At 46.3% G+C, this 12297-nt stretch overlaps 3 protein-coding genes across 3 annotated transcripts; 2 read left to right on the top strand and 1 right to left on the bottom strand.

The window, feature by feature from the left end:
* The first annotated feature begins 624 nt into the window (after positions 1-624).
* On the top strand, positions 625-3969 carry LOC112872605 (putative GPI-anchored protein pfl2). Its single transcript, XM_025935699.1, has 4 exons — positions 625-892; positions 2164-2562; positions 2641-3297; positions 3424-3969. Exons 1-4 carry the CDS (start codon positions 820-822, stop codon positions 3660-3662), a joined length of 1368 nt encoding a protein of 455 aa, XP_025791484.1. The 5' UTR covers positions 625-819; the 3' UTR covers positions 3663-3969.
* A 635-nt stretch (positions 3970-4604) lies between these two features.
* On the top strand, positions 4605-7722 carry LOC112903165 (protein HEADING DATE REPRESSOR 1). Its single transcript, XM_025972387.1, has 4 exons — positions 4605-4848; positions 4983-5064; positions 6665-7011; positions 7264-7722. The coding sequence occupies exons 2-4, from the start codon at positions 5007-5009 to the stop codon at positions 7480-7482; spliced, it is 624 nt and encodes a 207-aa protein (XP_025828172.1). The 5' UTR covers positions 4605-4848; positions 4983-5006; the 3' UTR covers positions 7483-7722.
* A 343-nt stretch (positions 7723-8065) lies between these two features.
* On the bottom strand, positions 8066-11607 carry LOC112895160. The gene is made up of 6 exons (XM_025963055.1): positions 11303-11607; positions 10293-10541; positions 9966-10139; positions 9778-9884; positions 8956-9245; positions 8066-8845 (listed from the first exon to the last, which is right to left on the bottom strand). The coding sequence occupies exons 1-6, from the start codon at positions 11471-11473 to the stop codon at positions 8292-8294; spliced, it is 1545 nt and encodes a 514-aa protein (XP_025818840.1). The 5' UTR covers positions 11474-11607; the 3' UTR covers positions 8066-8291.
* Positions 11608-12297: the final 690 nt, after the last annotated feature.

Here is a 12297-nt window from a genome sequence, read left to right as displayed (position 1 = left end):
CATGTGCGATGAGTCACATTTTTCTTAGCCCCCCAACCTACTCGTCACCACTCCTTTTTTTTTAACTAATTTGGACTAATTAGTTGTGTCAGAAGTGTTCAAGCAAATACACCGACATGGAGGTACTATATTTTGGACTTTTCATGAATTTTTGTTGTATGATTTATAGTTTTCATTTTACTAATAAGGAACCATCACTGATCTATCGTCAACATCTTGCATATGCATTAAACAAGACTGGCATAGGGTACTAAAGAATGCCACCATCGATTTGCATAGAAATACTAGGGAAGGAGAAAGGTCAAACGTACTCATCCATTGGTAATCACCTTTTGGGCTTCATCCTTAGTATTGTTGCACGTGAGATGTGACCTACATACGTACACAGACAGACTGTTGTTAGGTCGAAATTCGTCGAGACAGAGAGGTTTGGGCTGAACGAACGGAGACGCAACACCTCGTGCCACCTCCAGCTGGGCCCTACCCCACCGGAATACAACCCAGGTGCGGCGAACAGGCCCGATCGGCACCTGAGCCGTGGGGCCACCGCGTACGCCTCACGCCCGAAGCCTATATAACCCGACACCCTCCAACCCCTGTCAGCTTCTCCCCTTCCTCCCTGCGCGAGCCTAGTGCGCGAGCCGCGAGAGAGGAAAAGAGGCAGCCCTCCGCTCCCTTCCTCTCCCCTCGCGCAGAGAGAGAGAGAGAGAGAGAGAGAGAGGGGCCGAGGGGGAGAAGGGGAAAAAATAAGAGAAAAACAAAATCCTAGGGCTTCTTCCTCGATTCTCTCCGCGATTGTCCGCCGATTCGTCCAATCCAATGCCGCGCGCCTCGAGGGCCTCCAATCCCCCGGCGGCCGCGGCGGCGGCCGGCGCCGGCGCCGCCAAGAATGGTAAGGGAGCGGCCTGTCCCGCGGGGTTTTTCGGGTTCTCGGGGTTGGTTCTTGGTGGGGGCGCTGTTTGATCCTTTACCTGCGAATTCCTAGGGTCCGGGGTGGACGAATTGGCTTCTCGGCGCAATGCGATGGCTTGATCAAGAAACTGCCGTTTTCTTGGCCTGGGGTTTCGTTTGGGTGCGCCCCCGGCTGATTGGCTTAGTTGCGTGTGCGGTGTACGGATCGTTGATGGGATTCTTGATCGAATCAACATGTTTCCTGGATCTGACAGCGAGAACACGCGTGGAAATTATCATCGTGGAATATGCAGTTAACCCCTGTTTTTGCCCGGGGAATCCTAGTGTTATTGGCACATCGGTCTGGGATGATAGGGTTTTCTTTAGCTGTTTCTCGCTTTCAGAAACATCAGGGATTCAGGGCAGCGTTGTTGCTGGGATGGCTATGTTTTGCACCCGAATTCTGTATAGCTGGGCACGAGTTTCTTGACTTGGGTTCTTTGGATTGGGGAATACACTAGAATCGAATTTCCGATTAGATGGTTAGTTCCTTTGTGAGAATCAGTAGATATCGGGTCGTTTATTTGCAGTGGAATGCCATCTGTCCCATGGGAATGGGAATTGGCTGTAGGCTTCTTTATAGGTGATCCCCACTGGATTGGGTGGTCTTGCTTAGGGATTGTTTGGTCCTTCTTGCATTTGATGGAGAATGAAATGCAAGCGTGCAGTTGAAAGAAAAAAAACACTGGTGCTCTAAACACTTAATTGTTTCAAATCCGATTGTTTGGCCTGATATTGAGTTTTCCAATCCAGATATTTGGCCTGATATTGAGTCTCTATCAAGTTATTTGGTCTGTGGTATTGAACTTAGATATGCTGATTTTGTTTGTTTGGCATTTCCACTTTACTGGTTAACCCCAGTTTGTAACGGTTCAACAATTCCATTAATTATTTTAAGTTGGTTCTGTGGGATCGTTGTTAAAAGTGCACCTTCCTCATGATCTTGGATGTCACAAGATGGGTTTATTTCTTCTGCTCTATATTTGCTGTCCTACTTAGCAATTTGTATTGTACTGCATTTTTTTTCTACTGAATTGATCTGTAGTGTAATCCTTTTCACAGGAGCATCTGCACGTTTTTAGCAATTCGTGACGCATCACTTCAATACTTCATCAAGTAGTATTAGCTACAACAGTGCACCTGAAAGAATATATTCTGTTTGATCTTGTATTCTAATTCTTTTAAACTTCGCTTTGTATTTTCATTTTGCAGTGAGCAGCAATGCTGGCCGCTCCACCCCATCTTGCAGCGCACCTGCTTATCAGTCGTTTCGCCCTGTTACTCGTTCTATGACCCGTGCGCCTGCTCCTATCGCGGCTTCACCTGACTTGAAGGAAGGAGGATCTGCTAGCACAAGCTCCCGTAGAAGTATTTCAGATGCTTCTTTTAGCATTCAATCAGCTGCGTCACGGCCGACTGTAACTAATTCCCGGACCCCTCATAAAGTGACTTCATCTGGTTGGAAGCCTCTTACTCAGCCTGTTGCTCTGAGTGAAGAGCGAAAATGTGCAAATCTTACTACGGCTAAGCGGTCCAGAGTTGCTTCCTCCCGGGCTGTCAAAGATTCGACCAATCATCCAGCTTCCAAAGCTAACTTAAATGTTCCAATAGGTGCTTACTTATGCTTTATCATCTCATTTTTAATAGTCATCTTCTGAATTCAAATCCTTAATAACTTTCTTATTCCAGGCAAAAAGTACCGAGATGAAGAAAACATGAGCCAGGGTGATCAGTTGGATGGGGCAGTCATGCCATCTCCTCCGAAGAAGCTGCAAACATGCAAAGACCCTTCAGATTCACCTTCAATAAGGAAATCAACTATCAGAATCCTGGGTGGCCAAAGCGCTACTCCACTGCCCACAGGGAAATCTGTAGCTGAAACTGTAAAGAATCTTGCTAGTATACCAGCAAAAGTGGTTGCTGCTAGTACAAATGACATCGGTCAGTCAGTTCCGTTGCTTGCACAGCAGCAGCAACCTGACACCGCAAAGAACTCCAGTGTCATCACACAAACTATTGCCAATGAAAGGAGTCAAGTCAATCAGTTGGCTGCGACAGTTGTTACATTGCCCAGGCAAAACCTTCTATCCGACTATGGAAAGAAGCTTTCCAATGTACCCATAGTGCCTAACCAGGTCAGTGGGTTGGCTGGAGCAACTGCTCCGTTGGTTACACGGAAATTAGAAATCGGAAAGGTACAAAACACTTCCAGTCTTCTGTCGAACCCTGCTTACGCGAGGGCACTTGTAATCAAGCAGCAAGAGCGGCTGCTACAGCAATATAAATTGGGTAGTTCACAGCACCAGCAGCAACAGCAACAACATCAGCTCTACATCAAAGGGCCAGGTAAAGTTCTATCCCTTGAACCGAAACTGTAGCAGAAACTCTCCTCATGTTTTTCAGCACTGTAGCAGAAACTGTTGGTGATTGTATGTCTTCACCTCTATAACTTCCCTCCTGTTGCAATTTCAGCTCTGTTTGAGACTGATGAGGCGCCACCAGTTGAACCATTGGGAACGAGGTGCCAGCTCTGCAAGCTTGATGTCGCTTTCCGGCCACAAGGGGATGCTGGCCGTGATGCAAATGCTCCTCCAGTTGTTGCAGTTCTGGCATGCCACCATGCATTTCACAGCAGGTGCATTGAGTCTATTTACGGCCTCGCTGAGCCTACCGAGTGCCTTGCCTGTGTTGAGACTGGGGCAGTGCACTGATGACTAACCAGAAGCATCACTTTAGCCTGATGGGCTCTGAAATAGCCTTATAGAACAAAAATTCCTTTTAGATTGCAAAGAGAGGGTGAGGTCTCATCTCTATTGGTAAGAGTTTTCTTTGGTACAGGGGGCCTGAAATCAGAGTTTGATACCTCAGTTCTGTTGGCTTCAGTGTAATTAGCTATCATTGGAGTTTGATAGAGAGCTGAATCATCAGACATGTGCGTTAACAGTTTTGTTGCCATGGCTAAAATCTGCAGTCTGACCTGAGAATCTACCAAATCTTATGCTATGTTATGAGCATAAACTTTAGCCTGGGCTTTTGCTGCCACAAAATCTGGCCTCAAGCTGTTTGAGGAATGCAAGAGGCATAGCCCCCACAGTTAGCTGTTGGGCTCAGCTTGCCAATTGATGGCCCAAATGGTAATGTCAATGGCGATCATAAAAGAAAAGTGCTGCACTAAAAAAAAAGGGTGCTGGCCTAGTACATGTTGTTCACGTGGTCTCTGCTTTCGCATTGATACGCTGCATGCAGATGCAGGTGGCACTCTGCCAGTGCAACAAAAATCGAAGAAGCCCGGGGGCAGTGGTTGGCATGCTGCTGACCGCTAATTTCTAGCTGGACAGTGAGATTTTTGTAGTATTTTTCTTCCTTTCGCGGGTTTAATTAAGGGCCAATTTTGCTATTTTTTGTTAAAGGATTTGGAATTGATTTCAACAATATTTTGGGAAAATTATTTGAACGAGTAGCCGCCAAACTAAAGCATGACAAATTCCGAGGTGGACAATAATAGTGTGACCTGGTGACCACAAAGGATCCGGGAAGAGTGATAGAGAGAGGTTACAGCCTACGGGGGTACTGGTTGTTGCCTTGTTGGTGGCAGGTGATGCCCGATCCGTCAATCGACGGGCCAAGAACGCCGTCTCCACCATCGTTACGTCCATCAGAAGTAAAACCACGGAAGCCAACGACGACACGGCCAAGGAAACGGGAGTGTCTTCCAAGGCGACCCTCCCTCCTCACGCACTCAGAAACAGCACACATCCATTCCATCCCTCGCCCCAGAGCCACCAGATAACGCAACCAAGAAGACGCCGCGAGAGAGCGAGAGGAAGGAGAGAGTTGCGCGCGGCAACCGGGGGAGAAAGGAAACCGAGCTAGCTTGGAGCCAAGAAGCTAGCAGAGGTGAGATTTTGATTGTTTATTAGTCGCCGTGGCCGCTGACATGGTTTCTCATGGAGGCCTAGAAAAGAGGAGAAATTTGAGGAGGAGGAAGCAGGGATTTAGCAGCTGATGGGTTCAATTGTTTCGTGCTGCAGGTGCAGGGAGGGGAGCTGCAAGGCATGAAGGACCCCGCTCCTGCTGATCCCCCCAGGATTTTCTGGAAGTCCAGGAGATCAGGTGCTTGCTATCCCGATTCCTACCTACAAAATCTTGTTTATTTCAAGTGCTTTTTTTGCCCGAAGAACTGTTTTCTCGTGACTCATCCATCCTTATCTATTTCTCGTCTTGAAAGCTGGCTAATTTCAGTTCAATTCTTCTGCAAATTTCTCGAATTCTGCCCAAAAGAAAATCATAGAGCAATTAGATTCACGCCTCAACACTAGTAATCTTGGTTACTTCGCTTCCCTCTACGATCCTTTTATTTGGGGACCAGAACAAGTTTTGGTACTGATGCCCTGGAATGTGCCGGTGAGATATCAGATATGTCGTATGGGGATAAATGATCGCCAGCTCACACGCGTGGTGCTGCGGCAGGACAAGTTAACAGGGCACGTTAATCACACCCGTGGAGTAATTAACTGCTGCCGCTGATAACTAGCCCACCGGTTTGGTGGTTCACGTGAAATGGTCTGACAGTCTGACTTGGGTGGAAATTTTTTGTCACAACAAGACCGATGTGCCTCCCTTTGCTTGTCTTTACCGCCAAGACCCCAAGCCTGCAGCTGTCGCTGTTATGCTTACTGCTAGCTAGTAGTGGTCTCAAGAATATGTTGCAGAAATCATATTCCTTCAAGTTAGCACTCTTTGCGGCAGGAGTAATTTGCTGTTGGGGAATGAGGTTTCTGTGCCATTGGCTGTTCTGTGTCTGTTTCTGTTCTTCTTTGCCACTGCCTAGGCAAGGCAAATACAACCGTTCTAGCCTCTAGTCGTCTCGGCATGGGTGCATGGCCACACCGCTCTAGCCTTCTAGTCGTCTATGCATGGCCACATAAACAATCTTGCAGCGTGATCTGGCAACCCCAGCTGGGACTATGTGTAAACCTCATTTGCTTCAATATAAGCAGAGATGATCCCCTTTCAAAAGAAAAAAAATGCAGCATCAGTCAAATTGCGAATGATCTGGTAAGTATCAGGTAAACTACAATAATCTGGTAATCTTGCATATTATTATTTTATACTTCGCATATGTCTGGATGTGTATGGTCGTGTGGGTCAGATTATTTTTTTTCCCGAGAACCTAGGCAAGCATTTCATTAAGCAGGTGGGTTGGATTACATGTTCGTGCAGGCCGGCTTATTGGAACGCTAATCAGGTCAATCGGATGCCAGATCTGGTTGATACTGACCAATAATATGTTCTCTAAAACATGTGATGTTGACAGATTTGCTTAGGTCAAATAAATCAGCTCTTGGAATTACTAACAGACAAATATATAAAAACAATGTATCTGTCTTCCTTTCACAGCTTATGATATTAGCTCTTCATTATATCTTTTGGGAAATACTACTATGTCTTCTATTTCAGTTCCTTCTTGCTTTGCTTCCTTGTCAAGGATGGTATATACGTGTAGTATACTTGCAAGACGCTGAAAGACTGCAGAGATCTAACCAAGAACTGAAAAACATGTCCCTTGGGCTCTTCATAAGCTCATCCAAACCCACTGCTTGCTAACTTGTCAGTTATCAAAATGAATGAACTTCCATCATGATGTGTGCATTAGATTTTAACTGGGGAGGTGCACTGACAATTGATCTGACTAACAATATGTATGTTCCAGCCAATGGCCGGAGCTTGCAACAAGAACCTGACAAAGATGCTACTGAAGAAGTGAATGAGCAGGCTCAAGGGGAATCCATGAAGATTGACGATGCAACAGATACAATAGCTACAGCTGAGGATGTTCAACCAGACCCAAAAGCTAACTTATCTGAGAAGCGGAAGGCTCTCTTTGAGCCTCTTGAACCTATCAATGGCAAGCGCAGTGCTGAAATGCTGCTTCCACCACCTGACTTTGAGCCCGCATCATATCCCAAGGGGTGGTTGGTTGGCAAGAAGCGCAAGCTCGTCAATGTTGATGTTGTGGAGAGCATGAGGAGGATTGCAATCCAAGAAATGAACAGAAAGGTTTATAATCTTTCTAGTGGTCTGACTGTACATACCACCATGATATCATGCAGCATGCAAATGCTATCTTTCCTAGTAAATACATCGATTTTGATGATCAGGCTGAAAAATCCTGAAATGTTAAACTTCTGTTTTTCTGTGATATGAGTATCGTTCTTATGCGCCGCCTAAGGTAAACTGTAGGCGATTTTATTGTTGCTGAATGTGCATTATAGACTGACATAAGTTATTTCCATGGAATTGGTGTGGCAGGACCGTGAAATCAATGGACTGAACGAGCAGCTAGAGGAAGACTCCCGCGTGCTCGAGCTTCTCCAGAAGCAGCTAGCGGATGAACGCAAGAAGCGGACAGAGATAGAGAAGGAGAACTCTATGCTTCATGAGCAGGTGTCCATGCTGATGAACATGCTTGACGAAAATGAGGGCTTCGATGAGGAAGGAGAAGCTCCACCTCCAGATTCCTTTGATTAAGCATTATAGTACTGTCCATTTCCCGAAATATCAAACCATGAATCTCCTGGTGCCGGTTTCAGGGTAACCAAGAGATATATCCTGTGTAGAATTTCATTTGTCCTATTCCATTCCATGGCTTGTTTCCTGTAGATAAAGGGTGCCTGTTTATTGTACCTGCTCCTTTCTAGGCTTCAAATGTATGTGAGAAACTAGAGACATATTATATTTGAATGGAAGTGCATGTACATGTCCTTGCCCCCCCCCCCCCCCCTCTCTTTTTTCTGTGCAATGCCTTCCTGGATCCAGCATTGCCGCTTTCACATATATATATATTTTCTTGAACAAGCAGGACAGCTAAATAAAGAAGAAAAGAAAAGACGGTATAAAAACCCTTACAAACACACACTACACGGAGGCTGTCAGTTTACATACTTCCGCATATCACACGAGTCACAGGCTCACAAGCTTTGCCCTACACTATCACATCCCATACGAGATTGATATTCTTGGGGGCGTATCTAACATTCTGAGGGCTTATAACATTATGCAAGTAACGAGTCGAGTGTTTGAAACAGAAAGAATTTGACGAGGGAAAGTGTACTAGATAAAAAGGAAGTCCATTAAAATGTGAATAATGTCATTTCAATGTTGCATGTGGAGTTTTCACAGCGAATGAACCAATGAGCAGACAATTCTGCAGGACCAATCTACTGAATTATTTACAGGGGAAGGGCTAAAACAGCATTCTAGCGTTGCTGACTTATTGCTCATGTTTACAATTTGTACAGTGGTCCCAGGAATGAGAACCAGAACTCGATCATGCTTTATTAATCAGAATCCTCTGGTATGTTGAACAAGAACTGTGGAATAGAAGCTATTCGAGGGAGGTTCAGCAGCAGCTCCCCAAATGAATCCTGTCTGGAGATGACAGGCATTTCTGTGCACCCTGCAGTATTCCTAGCAGGCGATAAGTTGAGCTCCTCATTAGAGCCATCAGAATCCACTTGGATTACGCCAATCTTGCCACCATCACTGCAGTCAGGCTTGGGAATGGTGGATGATACTGTGTCTTTCTCAAGCAAAGAATACAGGGAGTCCACCCTTGCCATCAAATATTTATCATCCGTTGCTGGCAGACCCTGTGTGTCGCTGAAAAGGTACTGAACAAGGCCTTCCAGCACTTCTGTGGATTGTCCCTCATTATTGGCCAAAGGAGGATCACCAGCACTCCTTTGCTCACCTATGCAGTTACCTAGATGGTTAACCAAATCTTCCACAGATATGGATGCTCTCAGTCCAGGCACTTTCAGCTGATTCCACCGATTGCAATTCTTTGGTTCTTGAGGAAAATCACGGCCCTGGAAATCTGTACCACCAGATCCTGTAAACACCCTGGCATTAGATGCGACTATTTCAAAAGGTAGCATATGCAACACATTACCTATAGAAGCTTTGCAGTCTGATATAGATTGTATGGCTAGAACTGATTACCTATGCTTATTGGCTGTCCAACATTCTTGGACAGTGAGGAAAAAGCACAAGGAGAGGCAGGATCATTGAACTTGGGAAAAGATGCTTCTTGTTCATACTTCAATCCATTAAAACCAAGGCAGTCCTTTGAGTCATTTGGATTTTCAAAAATAGAGCGCTTAGGTTCAAAATCTGGAGTTCCAGATATGGCATCTGGCTGTTGGCTCAATTCATATAGCCGCTGATCACACTGAATGAGCTTTTCAAAATTCTTGCTTAACAAACTTGAGTGGCACTGCAAGGTATGCCTCCTGCATTCAGATCCATTTAGTACTTAGTTCCTTAGGTAGGCAGCAAAAATCATAGTGAGGAAGTCGGCATGTTGTGAAAGACATGTTACCAAAAAGCATTCATGGAAATAAAAAAGGCAAATATCTAGCAGGCAAAAATATGAATGGAGTAATTAAAAGAGATATGCATATAAAAAGTAAATTGTGTTCTTGCCCCTACTTTACAGTGCAATTGTGATTTTACCCTCATTTTTGTTAACTTTGTAATTTTGCCCTTACTATTCACAAGTCAACGCGATTTTGCCCCTAGTCCACGGTCAAAACAGGGGCAACATCGCGTTGAATAGGGGCAAAATCGCGTCGACTTGTGAATAGCAAGGGCAAAATCACAAAGTTAAGGAAAACGAGGGTATGATCACAATTGCAGTGCAAAGTAGGGGCAAGAACACCAATTTCAAGAAACAGCAGCAGCAGGCACATAGCTCATGGACTCCCCACGCGTGTAGTGTATCCCTTCCAGAATGGAAAAATGCATTTTGAACCAGCTCTTAACCTGTTTAAGCTTGCCTGTCCATCAGTGAAATCTGATGCAGCCTGCCACAGTGTATGTTTTCTTGGCTGAGGATCAGTCTCTTTGAAGAAAAGGGGTGGTCGAGCCAACTTCAGAAAAGAAAATTGTCAGGGGAATTAATAATGGTATGCAAAGGACTATAACAATATATGCCATTCCCAGGAACTTACCACCAGATCTAAGGTCCCTTGTTCATTCTCTGGGCAGGTTGCCTTCAAAGCAGTAATATCTGACCACTGAATTTCTATTTTACTCTTGAGACCATCATGCAAGACCTCCCAGACAAGCTTATGCTTTGCAAAGTAGCACTTTGCCACCAAATCACCTTCATAGCGTGAAATGTACTGCTCAAAAATATTATTCACTGTTAGACTGGGTTGTTCAGGATAGCTACAAAATAGTTGCTCCAATATGCACTCCTCCAGTAACATATAGTATCACAATTTCACAACAAAGATGAAATCCACATGTTCTTGCAAAAATAGGAAATTTCTTACCTCCCAATTACCAATTTTCAAAACATTTGCATGAAAGTTTGAAGCTTTCATTCGTTCACCAGCTGTGGAAGCTCCAGGTTTCACATCTTTCTTCTTGGGTGTATCAGAAGTACTGTTGTGCACACCAAACTGTTCACCAGCAGATTTCGCCTGAGAAAGCTTCATCTGAATCAGATCCAGCAGAGATGGACTTTTTCGTAGTCGCAGACCCAATGGGCTAGGTTCATCAAGCACATCACAGGACATGTCCTGCAGTCATGTTGTAAACAGAGTATGGATTTAAGGGCTTTGCAGTCTCGACCCTAAATGAACAAACCGAAAATACTTAAACAAAAAGCATGTGGCGAGCTAGCATTCTTAAGAGAGATTTTTTCAAACACTTCAGAACAATGATATATCTCTGAAGAACCTAGCAGATATTAATGGAACAGGCCAGGTAGCTACCCTGAAAGGTGCCCATGTGGTGTAGATTTCCTATAAAGGACTTCTTTCAGCTGTACAAAATTCAGCAAATAAAAATGACCTGACAGCCCTGGGAAAATTTATGACGTGAAAACATTCTCTGATTTCATAAGAAACATTTATGTTTTCCAGACTTCCACTCTAGAGGCAAGATAAGGACTCTGCAACAGTGCAACCATCATGATTTCAAGCAGTCAAACCATGTATCGACCTGAAAGGCTGAAACCATTTAACTTTGTTTCAGCAACTCGGCGTATCATAGAACTAATAATGCTAATGCAGCATCACGCCGAACACAAAAACCTGTCGCAACTTCACCAGATTCTGGCACGGGAGTGGCAATGAGACCTTCCAGAGCGCCCACCTTCTGTCTCGCACGAGCATCCGCACGACACGGAACAAGTGCAGCATCGAAAACTTACAGTAGCCTTCAATCTCGCATACTTCCTGCACTTACCCCTACGCGACAACTAAACCCAAATTCGGTGGTAACATCACCGGCTGTCATAAATGGAACAGAATCCGCGACGCGGAAGCGGCCGATCTACCTGAACCGGCGGCGGCGGTGGAATTGCTTTGACGCGCTTGTGCGGTGGGCCTGGGCCATCTCCGCCGCCGAAACCCTCCGCCGCCTCCGCCTCCGCCTCCGCCTCCAGCTTGACGGCAGGCGCCGGGGTCGGCTCGGCGCGCCGCTTCCCCGAGCCCGGAAGCTGCACCATTGGGATCTCCGGATACCCTAGCCCGCCCTCAACCTCGAGCTCGACGGGAATCCGACAGGCGGGCGAGATCACGAGACGACGCGGTCGAGGCGGCGCGCGGCGAGGGGTTTGGCTCGGCCGGCAGGCGGGCTGGGCTGGGCTGGCTGGCTGGCTGGCTGGCTCCTAGGGAAGTGGGAATCCAGATATAGGCAGTGCTGTGCGATTGGCACGTGGGGACGGGGAGCCGGGCCCGCCTGTCGGCGACGGGACCCCTGGAATATGGTGTGGATAAAGTGGCGGGGCCCGCGAGGCGAGCAGCCGTCCAGGTGCGCAAGTGGGACCAGTGGCAGCCGGAAAGGTGGTGCGCTGTGGGGCCTCGCGTTAGGTGGGTGCGGCTCGTCAGTGGCCTGAAATGTGTTGAGCCAGCCGATCAACTGGAATTGGGGGCATCTCCGGATGTGCGTGTGCCGGTCTTTCCGCCGTCCTGCACGGGCGTCGTTGCAATTCCGGCTAGCCGGGCTTTTCTTGTCGTCAGCCGTTGCAGCTTGAGACGTGACGATGCCAGGCCAATCGAATGGCGTCGACACTCGACAGATTTGAGTTGCGTTGGGTGTGAATTTGAAAGGGTTCGAATTGTAATCGAGTTTTCTGGTGTCAGAATTTGCAGACATCAGACTGATCTGTAATGTACACCGTGCAGGCAAGTATCTGAAGCGAGTAGTACACGGTGTCCTGCTGCAGATGGAAATGCTGTGCCAGAAGATAATCCCGTCCGCAAGACTGCAACAGGTATTCTCGAAAGGGAATAGGGGATTCATCTTGCATGTGATAAACTTACTTCATGC

This window comes from Panicum hallii, chromosome 1 (genome assembly GCF_002211085.1).
Source record: "Panicum hallii strain FIL2 chromosome 1, PHallii_v3.1, whole genome shotgun sequence".
Lineage (NCBI taxonomy): Eukaryota > Viridiplantae > Streptophyta > Magnoliopsida > Poales > Poaceae > Panicum > Panicum hallii.
This window is presented reverse-complemented; position numbering and strand designations above follow the sequence as displayed.